Source organism: Diaporthe amygdali (assembly GCF_026229845.1).
Source record: "Diaporthe amygdali strain CAA958 chromosome Unknown NODE_59_length_222216_cov_65_098826, whole genome shotgun sequence".
Classification (NCBI taxonomy): Eukaryota; Fungi; Ascomycota; class Sordariomycetes; order Diaporthales; family Diaporthaceae; genus Diaporthe; species Diaporthe amygdali.
This window is the reverse complement of record NW_026517079.1, coordinates 51,784-71,661: the sequence shown is the minus strand read 5'-3', so window position 1 is coordinate 71,661 and position 19,878 is coordinate 51,784. Positions and strand designations below refer to the sequence as shown.

The following is a 19,878-nucleotide window of genomic DNA, read 5'->3' as shown; positions in this document are numbered from 1 at the left end:
TCCTTCCAGTTTCACTCAAAGCTGCTTGGGCACACTTAGCAGGCATTCTAGATATTAACACTCGAGATGAACTCAGCCTATAACTTGGGTAAAATTTCAACCTTCTGCATAGGGAAGACTGCGCGAGAGCTTGGTTGAGTGAATCCTGTGAGAAAACCCCTGGTACATCCATTCAGTCAAAGATTTGGCTCGCTCAAGCAACTCACACCGAAAAGAATGCTCCTTTTCCCCCGAAGTCACTAGGAACCTCATGCCCGGGTAAAAAAAGCTCGTGTATTTGAACGTACTGCTTCGAGAACTTTAAAGTTGAAAATAACTATATATATGCCAGTCTGCTTTTTCAAGACAAAGGTTGCCATTTAAGAACCTGCTGATTATCATAAAAATGACTGTAGATTGTACCAACAGAGGTTGCCTACAATATATGCTGTTATCTATCTTAAGATAATTTTTTTTTTTCCGGTGGTCTAAGGCAGAGGGTATAGTCAGGATGTTCTAACATCTGGAGTGTCTGTTTTTGGCACGGCAGATTTTGATCATATCACGGACTTACATCCTCAGTTGTGTCTCTAGCGTGCTGAAGATAGCAAGGAGTCACGGTGACTTACGATAATATTTCAGAACAATATGGTAAAGTGTTTTGCACAAAATAAAAGTGTGCGCATTATTGCAGCTGCCGAGGTGACAGCAAATATGAAACTGTTTATCGAGTCTCATACTCAAGGTAAGTGGATACTAGTGGGTCTTTAATTGATGACTTTAATTGATTACTCACTGCCATATCGCAGCCCAAGTCTCATGTCGGTATTACTAGAGAAGACACGCTCGAAGGCCTATTTGCGCGTCATGGGGTCCTGGAATAGCACCGCGGCCGCGCCTTCGATGCTGAAGGTCTTCATAACCTTAGCGACGTGGGTGCCGTCGCCGTCGGAGAGCCTTCGACCTTTCAAATTCTCTTCTCAACTCAAGAAAGTTCTTGTGGTGATCGTGGCAAGTGCCGTACAAATGTCCGCGAAAATGCAACTCGCACACGCTGCGCTAACCGCTCATGAGATTGTTTGTGCGTACCTAGCAGGTAAACTGGATCCTCTCGGGTGTTGAAGAGAATGTAAAAAGCTCACAGACCTATCGCAGCGATGCTTGTTAAGACATCGGGTTCTCACTACATGGTGGTACACGACCACCGCTTACTCCAAAACGCCTACCACGTCACAGATGAGCTCATGTATTGGCTTGGTGTAGTAGAACATCGGGACCGAATGCGAGCGACAATGCATCGATTGAATCTTGGACCACGAGCTGTATCCGCAAATTATGCTCGCGCTGGCTGATCAAAGTATATAGACATGCTAAACCAGTGCCCGTCCTTGACGTCGGAGAACTCCATATCGATGTCCCCCATCCCCATTCAGGATAAAACAAAACCAACCCTTGCGTGGCTTCAAATTCGCACACGATGATCAATGCCATCCTCAAGCTTCTGACGAGTGTCAATGCGGTTGCTGTGGTGAGCTCAGCAATCGCTATTGGCTTCGCGTTTGAGAAAGAACACTATCTTGGGGCAGACAGTGCTTCAGCACTCGAAACTCCCGGATTCGACATTTCAAGATACAGATGCGACCAGTCTCGCCCTCTCGACCCTTCGGAGACGGGCTGTTGAGCTCGCAGGAGCTATTCTCAGGAACTGAGGCACTTGATGCCCTGGTCAAACGTCACTAACTACTTGTTCGCGTGCCCTCGGTTTGTTACGATGACCTTGGGGATTTTGACGATGACGAAAGATGGAAGCCGTTTGTTCGGATCACAGAGGTTCTAGAGGACCTATGCCCGAACATGTGAATAACCAGTTGTTGGGAGGTAGCATGCTCAAACGATTCCAAGGCTACGGTGGTCATAGGATGAGGCTAAAATGGGAACGACCACACGTCAAGATACGAATTTGCCTCTGTTGAGACAGTCAACAAATTCCGACTTGTACACACTGTCTCCGGCTCCGACGAGACCCTCGCGCCGATCCTCCTGACTGCTCACCAAGACGTCGTTCCAGTCGAGAGAGACACTCTAGACCGGTGGGAGCACCCGCCATTTGACGCCTACTACAATGAGACAGACGGGTACCTTTGGGGCCGCGGAGCCTCCGATGACAAGTCCGCCATCATAGCCCTCATGTCCGCCATGGAAGCTCTCCTTTCCCAGGACGAGTACCAGCCTCGCCGCACGGTCGTGTTTGCTTTCGGGTTGGGCGAGGAGTGCTCCGGGCACCGAGGAGCCGGCGAAATCTCAGAGTACCTCGAGGAAAAGTACGGAGAAGGCGGAGTTGCTGTCATCCTCGATGATGGCGGCGCCGGTCTGCAGAGCCTGGGTGACACAATGCATGCGCTCCCGGCCGTGTACGAGAAGGGTTATCTAGATGTATGGTTTGACCTTGATGTCGTAGGTGGGCATAGTTCCACCCCTACGCTGCACACCGCCATTGGGATCATATCAGAGATTGTCAAGTCACTGGAGTCGCACCCATTCAACCCGAGATCCAAGAACGCAGTCCTGTGCACCAGGCCTTGATTTGTCTGGCACGACACTCGCCCAAAGCCTATCCTGAGCTTACCTGTTTGGTCCGCGGAGGCGACCTCACGGCAGTGGCCTATGTGTTGGCCCAGATCTCGCCCCAGACACAGTATTTCATTCAGACATCATAGGCAGTCGATTGGATCGCTGGAGGAAAAAAAATCAATGCGCTACCTGAGTCTGTAACTCTGGGGTTTAACCACTGATATGCGCCACAGGACAGTGTCGGCGGGATACAAGACAGAATCGTCAGGCTTGTCGATGACGTTGCCCAGAAGTACAAGCTCCAGCTGAAAGCCTTCGAAGGTGATAAAGACTACGAAGACTATCTTGCCGCGAAAGGAATGACACCTTAGAGGCAGAAAATGAACCGACTGTGGGAGCCGAGTTATTATGACACGTTAGTTCTGGAAACAAGGGACAAGTCTTACATCACACCACAATCACCTACAAGCGGGGCCGTCTGGGACTTGTTCGCCGGCACCATCCGCCAGACGTTCGCTAAAGAAGCTTCAAGTGTCCTCGCAGCGCCAGGGGCGATGACGAGCGGTACTGACTCTAAGCATTACAGTAGTAAGTAATCGAGGGATATGAACGGCCTATTCCTTAGGACAGGGAGAAGCGGAGTGCATCCTTGAGCTAACATTTTGCCTTAACAGACTTATCAAAGCAAGCACATTTATAGATGGAGTCCGGGGAGCCTAGCGTCGTTCTCCAATATCCATGCAGTGAACGAGCGTCTCTTAATGGCTGAGCATGTAAACATGGCCAAGTTCTACTACGACTTTATTCGCAATTCCGACCAGGCCGACTTCTAAGACGGGGAAGCGCGGCACGATGCATATCCTGGTAGGAAGTGATATGGAGAAATTGGTGTTCACTTTCATAGTGGATAATGTGCACGCGTACCACTCCGTTTTGGAGGCCCAAGGAACCATTGACTATTTGCAATTTTGCATGACTGTGGTGCGACAGTGACAATAGACGACCTGTTGTCCGAGGTGTCTCCCTGAAACTCATTTTGCATACATAGTTGATTGTTGAGTGTGATTACAATATCATAGGTTTAATCTGCCCTTATATTTCAAATGTGCTTTCAGAGCTAGTTATTGATGCAAGTACGGCTTTCCTTGCGCAGCACTAGAGCATGGCCTGGAGCTCTTTGCCCTGTGTTGGCTAGGAAAGCAAGATATCGAAATTACTCCCATTTCTCCAAGTGATGAATGTCGACAATCCTCTTCGTTGTTCTCTGAACACCTGCTATCTACCATGCCCTCGATGCGGCCCTTTACCAGGCCTGCGGCCCAGCGGCCTTGGAGGGCGGGTGCGTCTTAGCACACCCGAACCTTGTGCTCTCGCTCGTCAGGTTGTCTATAGTATCTCTTGATATATTAGATCGGATACATTTCAAAAGCTGATGTTCATCAATGTGTACATCCATGTTTCAATCAGGCAGCCATGAGAACATGTCTTCCGTGTAAGGAGCGAGATTTTCTGCATAAGAATTTGCTGGCAGACCGCAAGCCGCCCGCCGACTGTAGAAGCGTAGTAGAGGTCGCATGCACCTGGCTATGATAGTCTAGGATGCCCTCTCTCCTGTGTCTACATGGTACGCATACCGTATATTGGAGCTTTATGGGCTGCAAAGATTCGTTAACATGAAGAGATACACAAGAGATAGTAAGACCTGAGCGTGCTGTTGTGGCTCTTGGAAAGCGCGGCCGCATGTCCGGCAACTTGTTTCATTGCACAAAAATGCCGCAATCGCTGATGACCGACCGCCATCGCGACTGTTGGCATCAAGCGTCCCAGTGGTTCATTTACATCACGTATGGAGAAGGCATGCTCTGTATTTGAGCTCAGGGGATCATGCTAGTGTATCTATCGGCGGTCGACCCCTTAGATGTTGGCGTCGACCGCGGGAAGACGGTGTTAGACATCCCGCTCCAAGACCCGTCGGGCCGTTGCGCGAGACCCCACCTGCCCACATGGTGGCGGGCGGTGGTCCCTTGGCTCGCGGAACAATCTACCATGGGGCGGGCTGCAGGGCTGGGACGACCTGTCAACTAGACTGGCACTGAGCAGTGCGCTTCTTTTTCTGATCGCTTCGATGGAATTAAACTGGAGGGCTCATCTCATCTGGTGTCTCGAGCGGCGAGAAACCGCATCTGACGCGCTTCTTCGCCCTATGGAGTCTTCGAAGACGGAGTAAGATACGAGAACACCACAAGATTCAGAGTCTTGTTATCGGTGCATTTTCCTGCGTATTCATAGGGTATCTCTCCTGGGTAGGCCCCTCACATACATCAACAAGCCGTGGTAGACTAGCTGTGGCGACGCGCTTACTAGAGGTCTTTACGGGGCAACTAGAGCTTGGTCAGAGTGACAGTCTCGCGCCTGTACATCAAAGCACTTGATTATACAGCCTGGCCTGGTAGCTTGGCTCCCTCTCTTAGGCGGTCTCTAGACAGGATGGCCTTGTATGCTCTACCCTCTGTCTCGCCATCGGCAGGAATGGCAGTAGCATCTTTCTGGTGCCCGAGCTCCTCCTTGTAACTTCTGATCATTCAGCTTAGCGGCATGCAAGAACCACGCAATTAAACCGTCACTAGAAGGGAGGTTTGTAGATGCTGAGAAGTTCAGAAGATCAGTGGATGCTAGATGATAAATTAGATCTATATGCTTGCAACTGCTCAGGCTGGTCTCAGATAGCGACCTTGGTCGAGGCGAGGTTACTTCTAAGTGGAACGATGCTATGTGTGGGATCAATGATGCGCACCCTGGTACAGTACCTGAGTAGGCGGGGACGCGAGCTCGAGGACCACAATTGCTTGTCCCCACCACAGCTCCCAGCGCGTCTGCGTCTCGTGTCGGCTGGAGTGGAGCTGCAACTGTCCTCGACATCGACTTGTCGAGTTTAACGCGCTGTACGCACTTGACTTGCAGACGTAATGGAAAATCATTTGAGAGACGGGTTTCGGCAGGATCCGGACTGGATACAGATACGGATCCACAGGTCTTGCGCTGGAGCTGGGAGCTTGCGTTGTCAGACGCACTGTCTCTAATAGGGCGAGGCTCATCTGATGGGCTGGGACGGTAGAGCCGAGTGGTGTACAAGCTCCCGATGTCTACAAGCTCTACGGGGCAATGCCTAAGTTACAGGCAAAACGGCGTGGGCGCCGCGGGCGGGACGGAAGCTATAGCGCGTTCTTTGCAAAGGATGACAAGTAGCCTTCCTAGAGCTGCTGTGGCCAGCCTTGTCCTCTTCTGACATGAGAGAAAGAGTGCCAGCCACAGTCGGCTTGCTGTCCAGGTGTTCAAGAGCTTGATTGACTGGGACAAGCAGATATAGTGCGCAAATATAGAAACCAGCGTGGTAGGTCATAGCTATATCGCAGGACTCAAATCACGACACCCCAAACTCGTGGAGGTCTGGAGCGGATTGGGCTTACGAGAGCTCAGGTGCCCGCAGTGGACGCCAAGAGGTCGCTTGAGCTCTGAGCAGGTGCGGGCAAGTGGCAAGCTGTGAATTGTGTGAGGAGTGAGGTAGGAGCTGGGAGCTGGAGAGCTTGGAGCTGGGCCGGGCAGGCTTGTTTCGTCTCTTTGGAAGGGGGCCTGGAGCTCTCGCCCCCCCCCCTCTCCCCTCTCCCCTCTTCCCTCTGCTCTCTGCTCTCTGTTTTGCGGCTCCCACCTGGACGGCCCTCTCTCGGCACCTAGGCAGACCACCTATGAGATTGGCGCGCCCACTGCGACCCCTGCCAAGCAGCGGGCTGAGCCACATAATTGGCTCGAGCTTCTTTGTGAATCCCCAGCCCCTCATTTGATGATTTCTGGCGGGTTGCACACATCGCCGTGTCGAAGAGGGCAGCGTTTCGGAGTTGGGCCTGGGGATCGCATGTAGATTGATTGACTGCTGCACTGGCGCAGATGCTCATGCTCGCGCTATGACAGCTTCACCGTCGCTGTCCAGTATCTGTAGGACAGGACGCAGATAGCGTGAAATAAAAGTGAGTTTGGAAGTGCAGCAAGGAAAACAAGTGCAAGCACACACAGCTGGGCTCTGGGCTCATGCTTTGGCATCGAGCAAGTGCTGGCAGAGCGGAAGGTGCAAGCGCCGCTGCTGGCAGAGACGGAAGGTTCAACAGAGGTAGAGGCGGGCGCGGGCGTAGGTGCAGACGCAGACAATTGCAGGTGGTGCTGAAGCCCGAACTCGGAGGGGCCTTGTCCACCTGGCAAGCATTGGGATCGAGACTGGACTCAGAAGGGCGAAAGGAGGCATTTCTGACCCAGATCGTTGTAGGCATTGCAGTGCAGCGCAGCCAGTCCGCCAGTGCAGCAGCGCGTGCAGCAGTACGGGTGCAGCACAGTAGAAGTCAGTAGCAGAGGCGGGCCGGGTCTTTCTGACGGTGGGCAGTGGGCGGTGGGAAGGCAGCCAGGTCAGGCTTCTTCAAGCGATGAAAGAGGGAGGGAATGATTGAATGACCTCAGTTAATGCCCAGGCGTGGGCAGCCTGGGAGAGGGGGGAGAAGGCAGAGCTGATTGCTGAGCTGCTGTGTGAGCTTGTTTCCGACTTTGGGGTTTGGTGGGTGGGTGACTCGTTCGGGGTTTGGGCAGGCCCCAGCCAAAAGAGCGAAAGGTGAAAGTCAGTTTTCACACCCACGTTGCCTTGCCTTGCCTTGCCTTGCCTCGCCTCGCCTGGCCTCTCTGCCTGTGGGTGCGGGCACCTTGGGGGGGAAGGGGGCGAGTGAGCGGACAGCTTGGAGACTCGGTCGGTTGGTCGCTCACAGAAAAACGCCCAGGTGCAGTCAGTCTAAAGTGCAGGGTGCAGGTGCAGGCGCACCGAACCGCACCACCTGCGAGGGGCTCGCTCCAAAAGCTGTCCTGTCCAAAAAGCTGCACACGCTCCAAATCAGCCAGCAGCTCTGGGCCCCCCAAATTTCCAATAAACCGTCCCCCGCCCACCTTGGCCCGTCGCTTCCGTTTCCCCCTCCTCTCTCTTTCATCCTCTAAACCTCCAGGCTTCCCAGGGCATTCCCACCCACAACGTACTGAGGCAATCATCACTAGAGCATCAGAAAAAGACACACCACTCCAGCTGCACCCTGCACCTTGCACCCTTTGCACCTGGCCCACCACTCCACTGCGCCAGCATTCACCACTCCCTCACCCTTCACCACTCTATAACCCGCCTGCTGCAGGCCGCCTCCAGAACAACAACCAAACCTCCAAAAACCACCCCAAGACCACCAAAACCACCACAGCAATGGCTCGCCCCAAGAAAGTCGAGGAGAAGCAGCTGGCCCCGGCCGTTCCCCAGCCCGTGCCTATTGCCGCTCCCCAGCAGCCGCAGTCTGTCCAGCCGCAGCAGCCCAGCCTGGCCGGCAACAACCTGCAGGGCAGAGTCATCGATGTTGATAACTTCATCAAAGTGAGGAACTCTGTAAGTGCCAGCACCCCCAACCCTTTTCCTACCTGCTCTGCGATGCCCAAGCCCATGCCACCACACCACCCAACACCGCCACCGATATCACCAGCAGCACTACCACCATCACCCGCCCTGCCTGAGCACTCGCTTCAGCACCATCCTGTCTGGGTTCCCAACCCGACAACCACAGGCCTTGTCACGATCAAAGCCAGCATAGCCCATCACCGCGCTGCCTGCCTTTCATCATTCACCGAGACCCGTTCCGTCCCAAATCAATCCTCACAGCACCCCAAATTCCTACATGACAAGCCATCGCACCAAATTCCCGCTCTGTACCACCTCTTAATCCATTGCCCAATGCACATGCAATTCAAAATGCACCCCAGAGAACTCCCTCTTTGTTTCACGTGATCACAAGCAATCTATCCTCGGCCTGCGCATCCACCACCTCTCCACCCCCTGGTCGTATTGTTTACATTCAGTGTGTCGCGTCAATTGGTACGCGTCTTGTTCGATTGACATGATGCCACACCAATTGATCAACACTGAGGCCGCATCTCAAGACTGCAGCTGCAAATGCAAAGTCTGAGAGGCGGCTTGTTACCCATCTGCGCTCATCGCCATGGCGGCAACATAGTACAAGCAGCCGGTACTTTGTGCTAATATCATCACAGGTCTATCATCGTCTTGCTACCATCCAGGAGTTCATCCGTTCTACCAACGCGGACTATCTCCGCCAGACCAACCTGCTGATCGGAGAGCCTACCCTTCTTGAGGATGATGCCGGCCTCTCTGACATCGCCGACATGTTTACGTCGCAGTCGCTGCCTCAGGTTCCCGGTATCCCCATGCCCGTTCCCGCTCCCGTCCCCGTCGTGGAGGAGAAGAAGGAGCGCAAGAAGCGCCAGCACGATCCCAACGCGCCCAAGCGTCCCCTGACCCCCTACTTCCTGTACATGCAGACCGCTCGCCCTATCATCGCAGCCGACCTTGGTGACAGTGTCCCCAAGGGTGCCGTGCAGGATGAGGGACAGCGTCGCTGGGGTTCCATGTCTTCCCAGGAGAAACTGGTCAGTACTCACCCCTCCTTCTCTTCCTCAGCTACTAACACACCGTACCAGGGCTGGAACTCGGCCTATCAGTACAACCTCCGCCTGTACAATGCCCGTGTCGCGTCGTACAAGGCTGGAAACCTGAACGCCAAGAACATGACTGACGACGAGGCGATGGAGTACGCCGAGGAGTTCAACATTCCCATGCCTCCTCTGGGTGGCGGTGACGCCAACCACGCCAACGACCAGGCCGCTATTGCCGAGCAGTTGCAGCAGAGCGCGCCGGCCCCGGAGCCCGTTGTCGAGGAGCCCAGCACCGTCACCAAGTCAGCCAAACCAAAGGCGTCCCGCAAGCGCAAGAGCGAGGCTGAGCCCGCCGCGGCTACCCCCGCTCAGCAGGCGGCCGCGACGCCATCGGCCAGCCCGGACAAGAAGCGCAAGAGGGCGTCTGCTAAGCCGGTAGAGCAGCCTGAGAAGGATGAACCCAAGAAATCGGGACGCAAGAAGGCTAAGAGCGGTTAGGCGGCCCCATTCCTTGATCAACACGCTATCGATCCGGCCCTCTTCCAACTCCAACGATGATATACCTCTTCTCTTTCGGTGCGGCTCTCGTCTTCTTTTCAGTCCCAATTCCCGAGACAAAACGTCGACACCCAGCCCCGGAATCCCCCGACCAGAAGCACGAACCTCTATGCCAGACTTTTTGTCGACGTCAACGGCCCGTCTCACTTGTGGGTGATGGCCATGTGGACAGCCCTGCCGAATCAATTTCCACTTGTGCAAGCGCACAAGCAACAAATGTTCTGTTCGTCCCGTCTCGTCACCACGAGACTTGGGATCTAGTGGGATCCTACAGCTGTGGGATCTGGAGAAGGGAAGTATACCAGGGTGGCTGATTTGGGAGAGGTCTCTTGTTTTCTACTAGTCTGCCTGCGTTGCGTGTTCTTATTCAAGAACACTTGAGAAGAGACGGATCCAGACCGTGTGGTCGCGACAGCAAAATATGGAAACGAAAGCGCCGCTGCCCTTTTTTCTTATCATTGTGGGCACAATATCTGGTTGGAGTCGGTCTGCGCGTGGTGTTTGGCGGAGGGGCGTACAGAACAGGTCAGGGTAAAGGCGTGGTTTACGTTGCTGCTTTCCCAGCTGCGCGGTTTTGATTGTGTAATTATTTGTTGCTTGCTCTGATTTCCCTAGGGGCAGGCTGGTACATGGTCTAGGATGACAGCAATTCACGAAACAATTGAAGCATGCAGGGCGTCCAACAGCCTAATGGTGCAGTGATCACAGCTCATGGCCTAGACTATCAGCTTCGAAACGCCTGGCCCGAAGACAGCTACAGGTGCTACAGTACTAGTATATCGGTAGAGACAGGGCCAAAAAGACCATTCCGGTAGGTCAGCCAGCTGTGGAATAAGGCCTTGGAACGTGGTGATGACCTGCTGTGGGATATGAACTTCAGTGTGGTGGTGTAGCTACCTAGGTACCCTCTGTCCCCGTCCCCTCCCGTCCCTCTTGCTGAGGGTACCTGCGCCAAGGCATGATCACCGCTGGCAGCTAGCCTAGCTATATACATGTGACTCCTATCGATCGGATCGCCAGGGAAGTACGACAAGCTCCAGCGGCAGCCCAGAGATGGGATGAGATGAGACTGGGACGTTGGGATTCGTCGTTGTGCGGGTGCAACGGTATCCCGGCAGTGGGCCAAACTCTCCGGCGGAGTGGTACGGGAGGGCCCTGGGGTGGCCCGGTGTCACCCTGACATGTGCTACGTCTGGGCCGGGCGTCACCTACTGGGCAGGGACGTCGAGAGTCTGCGCTGCTCGACTGACAGCTTGCCACGGCGTATATACGAGCGAGGTACGAGCCGGGTGGGTTCTTGCTATACGGTCGGGGCAACGAGCCGGCCCTTTGCCTGCCCTGTATCGAGAGCTGGCTGGTTGTGCTGGTGACTCGAGGCGGCCATGGCTGGCAGTTTGCTGCGACAGCCGTGTCCAGCGCATCGGCGTGCCGCGTCAGTCCCCCCGGCGGGAATGGAGTGGTTTACTTTTGTCCTTTAATCTATACACGACGGCGTCTGGCATCTCACAGCATCGAAGGGGCCCCTGGCCATATGCTTGCACTTGTCGGGTGGCATTGGCGCCGTTTTTTGGTGCCTGACCCATCTAACTCGAAAGACTCGAAAGCATACTAGAGACACATGCTGGCAGGGCTGCGTTCACCACGATCAATCATCTGAAGACATATCCACAGCGGAACAATCCGAGCACCGGAACGCGCCAGTGTGCGTGTGTGCGTGCGCGTGTTTGTTCGCGACGAGCACTGAGCAGGTAGTCTAGGTAGTCTAGGTAGGTGATGTATCAGAGCTCGCGTGCAGGACTCAGGCAGAGCCAGGTCCATCGGAGCAGGCGCTCGTACATCCGGATCCGACCTGCTGCAGATGTCAGGACTCGGGCGTGTGGAGTGGTGAGCAGGAGAGGGAGTGGTTCATGGCGATAGCCGTTGCAGCGGTAGCACATGCGCGGCAGAGCATCGATCGAGTCGGCGGCCCGGGATTGGCCTTGATGGTGGATGGTGGGGTTGGAGGAGGGTGGAGGGGGGGAGGGGGAAGGGGGAGTGCTTATCAGTTGGGGCCCCTAGAGGTCTGGAGGTGACATTGGGAGCGAGGAGCGAGGAGCGAGGAGGATCAGATCAGATCACCAAGAAGTGCCTACCTGGTGCCTGGGTGGTGTTCATACTGAAGTTAAACAATTCGTCACTCAATCGTCCAGTACCTGTCAGCCTGTCAGTGTGTCAGTGTTGTCTGCCAGTCAGTTCGGACTCCCTTTGCGGGGTAACGGCTGCAGGTCGCGGTACAGGACAGGTTCGTTGATTCACATTCACTGATTGACTGGCCGGCTTGCTGATATGGAGCTCCCCCATGCTGGGGCAGATCGAAGAAGGGTCCAGACTCTGCAGCCCACGCCAGCACCCCTCGGTCTTCGACTGCCAATCCCGAGCCAGCCAAGGGTGCTGCTGGTTCGGCCCTGCAGCTGTGGACTGACAACGGCCGGACGACGCATGGCAGCTACTGTACGTAGGTACGCAGGCAGGCAGGTAAACTGTAAGAGACTAGACGACCTGGGTAGTACCTGCCTGGGGTGCTGTAGGTGTTGAGCTGGGTACGAAACGCGCATGAACGACGAGCTAGACTACAGTATCTATCTATCTTGGGTATCTATCTCTTCCTCTCCATTCATCAGTCAGTCTGCCAGTCAGTCAGTCAGTCTGGCTGTCTGTCAGTTGTCCATCTTTCTGTCGCCTGCGTATTACTGCTTATTCCCAGAGTACACGCAGCCCAGCCCAAGTCCGGCACGGCTCAGCCTAGCCCAGCCCTTCCCTTGCCTTCCCTTCGCATCCCATCACATCCCAGCCCAGCCCAGCCCAGTGGCAGCTCCCGAGACGTTGGCTTGACTTCTTTTTATTACTCACTCGTATCCGTACACCCCTTCGCGACGCAGCACCGGAAAACCCCCCTTCCCCTTTGACTCTGAACCTGACATTGACACTGGCTGGCTGGCTGTTTATTATACGACCCGGACCCCATATGAAAATTCCATGATAGCTGCTCCTGGCTTCGTGACGACGGGTGCGAAGACGTGACTGTCAACAAGCAGGCAAGATGCATCTTGTCCCAAAAGAGGTGAGTGCTATCTTCTCTGGGGCGATGTCAGGGCATGTGCTGCATCGTGCTGTGTTCTTCTGCTCTGCAGTGCAGTGCAGCGCATTGCTCTGCTGTGTTCTGCTCGGCTTGCCTAGTCAAGCTTTTGCTTTGACCCGCATCCTCCCCAATGTTCCCTCAACCCTCGGCTCGCAGCCCTCTCTGCCCCAACAGGCTCAGAAAATGCTAATCAACCACTCTCTATCATCAGCTTGATAAGCTCGCAATCTCACAGCTGGGCTTTCTTGCCCAGCGGCGTCTCGCTAGAGGCGTCAAGCTGAACCATTCCGAGGCAACTGTAAGCTTGCTTGACCGGCGTCAGCCTCCCAGCTCATCCGGGCCGGGCCTCTGATCCCCCCTCCGACATGTACATTCTTAACTTGCTAACGCCCATTCCCAGGCCCTCATCGCCAACAATTTACAGGAGCTGATTCGCGATGGCAACCACAGCGTCGCCGACCTCATGTCCCTCGGCGCTACCATGCTGGGCCGCCGTCACGTCCTGCCCTCCGTGCTGGCTACCCTGCACGAGATCCAGGTCGAGGGCACCTTCCCATCAGGGACATACCTGGTGACGGTCCACAACCCCATTGCCAGCGATGATGGCGATCTCGCGCGGGCGCTCTACGGCTCATTTCTGCCCATCCCTAGCACGGATCTGTTCTCTCTGCCTCGTACCGAAGACTACGAGCCAGCGCGCCAGCCCGGGGCCGTCGTGACGCTGAAAACTCATGTCGAGTGCAACAAAGGCCGCAAGAGGGTGCGGGTTAAGGTCACCAGCAGGGGTGACAGACCCATCCAGGTTGGCAGCCATTATCACTTCATCGAGACGAACCCGCAGCTCGAGTTTGACCGCAGCAAGGCCTACGGGTATCGCCTTGACATCGCCGCCGGCACGAGCGTCAGGTTCGAGCCCGGTGACACCAAGACCGTGACCCTGGTGGAAATTGCGGGAAACCGTATCATCCAGGGCGGCAACGGCATCGCTAAGGGCGTGGTGAGCGCCTCCCGCAAGGACGAGATCGTGTCCAAACTGCAGCAGGCCGGGTTTGCCCATACGCCCGAGCCCGACGCCGACTCGTCGCTCAGCATAGAGGGTTTCAAGATGAGCCGTGCCGCGTACTCTGCCATGTTCGGACCGACGACAGGGGATGTGGTGAGGCTGGGCTTGACGGACTTGTGGATCAAGGTCGAAAAGGACCTCACAGTCTACGGCGACGAGTGCAAGTTTGGTGGGGGCAAGACACTCCGCGAGGGCATGGGACAGGCTACGGGACGGCCGGACGCGAGGACGCTAGATCTAGTTGTTACCAACGCGCTGATTGTGGACTGGACGGGTATTTACAAGGCTGACATCGGTGTAAAAGACGGGCTGATCGTAGGAATCGGCAAGGCTGGCAACCCAGATGTCATGGAGGGCGTGACGCCAGGTATGGTGGTGGGCAGCTGTACGGATGTCATTGCTGGGGAGGGCAAAATTATCACTGCTGGTGGTATTGACTCGCACATTCACTTTATCTGCCCGCAGCAGGCGAACGAGGCTGTCGCGAGTGGCATCACGACTATGTTAGGCGGTGGAACGGGCCCGAGGTCAGTTCTGCACAATTGCCGTTGGCTCATAATTCTCTTTCCTGAGATCTCACATACTGACATGGGATTACAGTGCTGGCACATCCGCGACAACCTGCACTCCAGGCGCCAACTACATGCGCCAGATGCTCCAGGCATGTGACACAATTCCAGTCAATATCGGCATCACCGCCAAGGGCAACGACAGCGACCCGAAAGCCCTGCGCGAGCAGGTCATCGCAGGTGCTTGCGGGCTGAAGCTCCACGAGGACTGGGGTAGCACGCCCGCGGCCATCGACGCTTGCCTGAGCGTGTGTGACGAGCTGGACGTGCAGTGTCTGATTCACACGGACACGCTCAACGAGTCCGGCTTTGTGGAGAGCACGCTCGCCGCGATCAAGGGGCGGACCATCCATACATACCACACCGAGGGCGCGGGCGGCGGGCACGCGCCCGACATCATCAGCGTAGTGGAACACCCCAACGTGCTGCCAAGTAGCACGAACCCGACGAGGCCGTACACGCGCAACACGCTGGACGAGCACCTAGACATGCTGATGGTGTGCCACCACCTGTCCAAGAACATCCCCGAGGACGTGGCCTTTGCCGAGTCGCGCATCCGCGCCGAGACCATCGCTGCTGAGGACGTGCTACACGATCTGGGCGCCATCAGCATGATGTCTTCCGACTCGCAGGCTATGGGCCGCTGCGGTGAGGTCATCTTGCGCACGTGGAACACAGCACACAAGAACAAGGTCCAGCGGGGCCACTTACCCGAGGACCAAGGGACGGGCGCGGATAATTTCCGCGTCAAGAGGTATGTCAGTAAGTACACCATCAACCCGGCGCTCGCGCAGGGGATGGGCCATCTCGTGGGCAGTATCGAGGTGGGCAAGTTGGCGGACTTGTTGGTCTGGGACCCAGCCTGGTTTGGCACAAAGCCCAACCTGGTAGTTAAGAGTGGGTTGGTCTCTTGGGCGATGATGGTAAGCACCCTCTCTTTCATCTTGGTTCCACACCCTCATCTTGTGACTTGTTCTCACTTGCCTCCAAATCACTGCGACCAAGCTGACACCATGTTTTCCTCTCCAGGGCGATCCCAACGCATCCATCCCGACGGTCCAGCCTGTCGTCGCGCGACCTATGTACGCGCCGCTGGTCCCTGCGACGTCGGTGCTGTTCGTGTCTCAGGCGTCCATCGAGCACGGGGTCGTACAGACGTACAATCTGCGCAAGCGCGTCGAGCCCGTCCGGGGGTGCAGGTCTGTCGGCAAGAAGGACATGCGGTACAATGACGCCATGCCGCGCATGCGCGTCGACCCAGAGAGTTACACCGTCGAGGCCGACGGGCAGGTTTGCGAGGCCGAGCCCAGCGAGACGCTACCGCTCGCTCAGGCTTATTTCGCGTACTGATCGATCTTTCTCACGGGCGGTTTCTTTTTCTATATTTTGCGAACAAAATAGGAGACAGCGTTAGCCTCTGTGACGAGGACGTGACCTGAAAAATGGTCAGACTATCACAGGGCGGCGGGGTAACGGGACGGCGGATTTAATATCATGTTGGATTTGGGCCTAGAACGCTGCGCAAGATGAGGAAGGGCAAGGAATTTGGTTTATGTGCTCAGCTCAATCTAGTTGGACCATACTAGGCGGACTACATAATATTTGGGCGAATTTTGGCCACCGAAGAATCGTCAGGGGTGGTATATGATTCTGGATTTTCACCAATCTCAAGCTACGATACGGCCGCTTCCTATCACCCGCCTCACAGCCCGTTTCGAAGAGCGTCGAGGCTGCTTGCCACGCTATATGTTGCTTGCCCCGAACGGGAGAAGGGTAGGTTTGTTGCAGTCGCTTGCAATTACTTCATGTTTACCTCCCATCACAGCTGAGAACGAGAGCGCTCGAGGGCGTGTCATTGCTCCTTTCTCCAGGTGGTAAGGCCAGATTGATTCTCCTGGACATTGAGAGAAGACGTAGTATTTTGCGACTAGAAACCACGCTCCTGCTTATTTTCTCGATACACCAGCGTCATCACCCCCGGTAGAGTCATCCTGGGCTTCCTTGATATAATGTGCGTCGTGGGACAAGAGCAGTCCGGGAGGTTTTGTGAGATCACTTGGGCAAAGTTTAGCCCTTCTTCCAGTAATGCTCTCGTATTTCGACGTATCAGCTGATAGGGACTGACTAAAATGACGACAGTGGGAGTGATTGTCGATCTTTGTTTGGACTGAAGAGTGACAATGTATCCTGTGTGTGGTTGTGAGCTTGTTCCAGAGGAGCTCAAATGCCGGCAAGCTTAGTTCACATCCCAATACATATTCGACCTCGGATGAACTATACTGAGAGACAACTGTGAAACTCAGAAGCCTTACCTCGCAGTATCCTCCGGTGTTGGCCACGGGTACTCTCAGTCCTTCTTCACCTCACCGTCGGTCTTCTCCCCGGCGGATCCCGCAGCCCGGATCAAGGCTGCGCCGATCTCCTCGCTCTTGCCAACCAAGGCCTGTTTCGTCCAGAACTTGTCCAGGTCCGCCATGCGGGCATCGCTCCTCTTGCGGCGCAGCTCCACGCCGCCTCCGGTGCTGAGCAGCAGCGCGTCGCGCAGCTTGCTCTGGGCCTCGAGCTCGTCGAGGTGGCGCTTGCGGAAGGCGTAGCGTTCGTTCTTCTCCCGGCGCAGCTGCTGGCTGCCGACGAGGCGCTGCAGCACGATGTGCACCAGCACGCGCAGCATCAAATAGATGTGCTCGCTGACAAACACCGTCACCAGCAGGCCCAGCAACGACGCCGCCTTGCCCTCGAAGCTGGTGCCGCCCGAGAACATGTGCACGATGGCCGCCGTCGAGATGCTGCCCAGCCACGCAAGCGCGTCCAGCGCCCCGATCCAGGGGCCGATGCCGTCGGTGCGCACCGGGTGCGGCCGCTGGTGCTGCGTGCACAGCTTGAGGAAGTCGGACCGCAGCTCGATCCAGTTGTTGACCAGGAACCCGACCGACACCAGCGGCCACGCCGGCGCGAACAGCGCCAGGTGCCCGAACTGGATCGCCATCTCCGAGATGTCGTCCTGCACGTTGTACGGCTCCAGGTCGGCCTGGTGCCGCACCTGCCGCAGGAACGCCGCCTCGGTCGGGTCGTCGGCGACGACGGCGGACAGGGAGCGGCGGTGCGAGGTCGGCTTCGCCGTGGACTGCCGCTGGTGCCACCAGTCCCTGAGCCGGATCTTGATGAAGGGCAGGATCAGCTCCTCGAACATGTCCGAGAACTGGCCCGTCATGGTCATGGCGATGATCTCGTTGCGGAGGCGGTCCGGGTCGCTCCTGAAGTCGGCCGCGATGTGGATCAGCGTCGAGTCGGTGCCGCGGCCGAGCATCCTGCGCAACATGTCCCTGAGCTGCGGCACGATGAGGTCGCCCATGGGGATGTAGACGAACGCCGTCAGCAGTATGGGCAGGTAGTTGGCGATGAAGCTCAGGACGAAGCGCTTCTGCGTGAGCGAGACGTCGAAGTTGTCGCTCGTTCGGTGGTTCTCGAACTCGGCCAGCCACTCTGCCATGTCTTCCAGGAACGTGTTGATGTAAGGAAGCGACACGGCGAGGAGGACCGTCGGCAGGTACTCCAGCCATCCTTGGTATGGGCCGTCATAAGCCTCTGATACCAGGACCTCAATGGCGAAAACGACGGCGATGATGGATCCAAGGACGACCAGTGACACGACGAAGAATGGGATCTGCACCATCTGCCGCGCGATTGCCTTCCACTTGGGGTAGATGTGCTTTGTCCGGCCCACGGCGTCCACGACAACGCTTTCATACCGGAAACTCGGCCGGCTGACCTTGAGTGATCCGACCCCCCTGACGTCCCACCGGATGCTCAGGTCGGTCTGACGGATCTTCCAGTATTCCAGAAAGACGGTGCAGCCGAATAGCATGAGAATAGCGTACATGAGTGAGTACTTGGGTAGGAACATCCAAGCGAGGAAGCCTGTGATGGCAGGGAAGAAGAGGAACGCCGTATACGTCTGCATAAAGGCGAAATAAAATGCGACCTTGCTCCCGAAGAGGTTCCTAATGGAGTCAAGATCGTCATCCTCGAGGAAGAGCTTCTTGCTCAGATGGCGGAGCAAGGCACTGTTGGCTGGCTCGTTGTGGATGGGGAAAATGGACTTGACACACTCCCACTTGCCGCTGCCGGGGGTGATGCCAGCGCCCCCAATTTCCTGGGACCAGTTGACCAGGTGGTACATGGACAGCACATACTCGGCCTCGAAGGCGTCGTCGATCAGAGGGCCTTCCTTGCCAGTGGGAGGCTGCAGCCGGGTGATCTCCCAGAGCCAGTCCTTGACGCGGGACTTGAAGACGGTCGAGTCGAGGTGCTCCTTGCGGGCTCTCGCGAACACCAGCAGCGACTGGCCGTTGCCCGGCCGGACCTCCACCTCGAGGCCAGCCCCGTGTAGGTCCTCGCAAAGGGTCTTGAGCTTCTCAATAGCCTCATCTTGGGTGGTTTCAGAGAAATCGTAGTGGATCACATACTTGTCATGGTACGTGATTGGGAATGTGGCCTCGTCCTGCGGTGGATGATGCGCCGGCCCTCCATCTTCGTGCTCGAGTCCCATATGTGAGCCTGTTGAAGATTCAAGGTCGAATTGCATGCGTCTGTGGGGGTGGTTTGTGGCTGAGCACTCGTCGCCGCTGGGTCAAGAAAAAAAAAAGAGACAAGGGTGTAAATATCCAACAGGTGAGAACGCACATGTGTATAGAACTGGAATCGGGTATCGGTGAGACAACCTGCAGGATGATAAAAGATTCCTGACGACCCACTCTATTAAGTAATCCGTGCCGTGTAAAGATCCGAGCTGAGGTCCGTGTTGTGGCATGACCATATACTGTACGATGCCGCTTTTCCGGTGTCGTGGATACGTACCATTCAGATAGTACGAGGCTGTGTAAAAGGAGGTACCAACTGATGCTGATATACATTCCTTCTGAATGATCCACGGTACATCCTGATCAAGAATGGATCACTAGATCTAAAATAGGTAATCTGTCAATTACCCATCCGCTGCTTCAAATGAGACACAAGCAACTACCTTTGGTTGGATATTCATTGGAAGATAAAGGGGAGGCACTACTACTCTAGGACTAAGATGAGATGAGGTGGATAGACAAGGTTCTCAAGTGCTCGGTCCCAACGGCTTTCAAAACTGTCGTTGTACATGTGATTACAACAAATTATTCTTGCTCGGATGCTTCTGGATCCTCCACGTATGCACATCATATGTAACTGAGTACCAGGGCATGTGAAAAACTTGCGGTAAAGTTTTTGTTTATCCTGCCATTTCTACTCTGTGTTAGTGATCTTGCGTGACATCTTATAGGCCAGATGAGGCTCGGCGATTGGGCGGGGCAGCAGCGGCTGAGTCTTGGATGTTACATGCTATCGTAAGATACATAGCTAGGGATCTGTAGCCAGTTTCTTGATAACTTAATGTCTGATCTATGTCGATTTTCTGGGACAAGTGTATGCATTAAAAGGCCCACGTGGCGCTACAATTGCGTTAAGGCATGTCT

At 55.5% G+C, this 19,878-nt stretch overlaps 4 protein-coding genes across 4 annotated transcripts; 3 read left to right on the top strand and 1 right to left on the bottom strand.

Annotated features, from left to right (window-relative positions):
- Positions 1 to 1,456: 1,456 nt before the first annotated feature.
- On the top strand, positions 1,457 to 2,921 carry J7T55_000487 (uncharacterized protein; the record flags this gene model as incomplete). Its single annotated transcript, XM_053135768.1, has 4 exons — positions 1,457 to 1,507; positions 1,615 to 1,711; positions 1,958 to 2,541; positions 2,784 to 2,921. The coding sequence occupies 4 exons, from the start codon at positions 1,457 to 1,459 to the stop codon at positions 2,919 to 2,921; spliced, it is 870 nt and encodes a 289-aa protein (XP_052986560.1).
- Positions 2,922 to 7,828: 4,907 nt separating this feature from the next.
- J7T55_000486 (high mobility group protein) lies at positions 7,829 to 9,564 on the top strand (the record flags this gene model as incomplete). The annotated part of the gene is made up of 3 exons (XM_053135767.1): positions 7,829 to 8,005; positions 8,665 to 9,060; positions 9,112 to 9,564. 3 exons carry the CDS (start codon positions 7,829 to 7,831, stop codon positions 9,562 to 9,564), a joined length of 1,026 nt encoding a protein of 341 aa, XP_052986559.1.
- A 3,139-nt stretch (positions 9,565 to 12,703) lies between these two features.
- Positions 12,704 to 15,724, top strand: J7T55_000485 (uncharacterized protein; the record flags this gene model as incomplete). Its single annotated transcript, XM_053135766.1, has 5 exons — positions 12,704 to 12,724; positions 12,954 to 13,040; positions 13,143 to 14,332; positions 14,406 to 15,297; positions 15,404 to 15,724. The coding sequence occupies 5 exons, from the start codon at positions 12,704 to 12,706 to the stop codon at positions 15,722 to 15,724; spliced, it is 2,511 nt and encodes an 836-aa protein (XP_052986558.1).
- A 997-nt stretch (positions 15,725 to 16,721) lies between these two features.
- On the bottom strand, positions 16,722 to 18,959 carry J7T55_000484 (uncharacterized protein; the record flags this gene model as incomplete). Its single annotated transcript, XM_053135765.1, has 1 exon — positions 16,722 to 18,959. One exon carries the CDS (start codon positions 18,957 to 18,959, stop codon positions 16,722 to 16,724), a length of 2,238 nt encoding a protein of 745 aa, XP_052986557.1.
- Between the last annotated feature and the right edge of the window lie 919 nt (positions 18,960 to 19,878).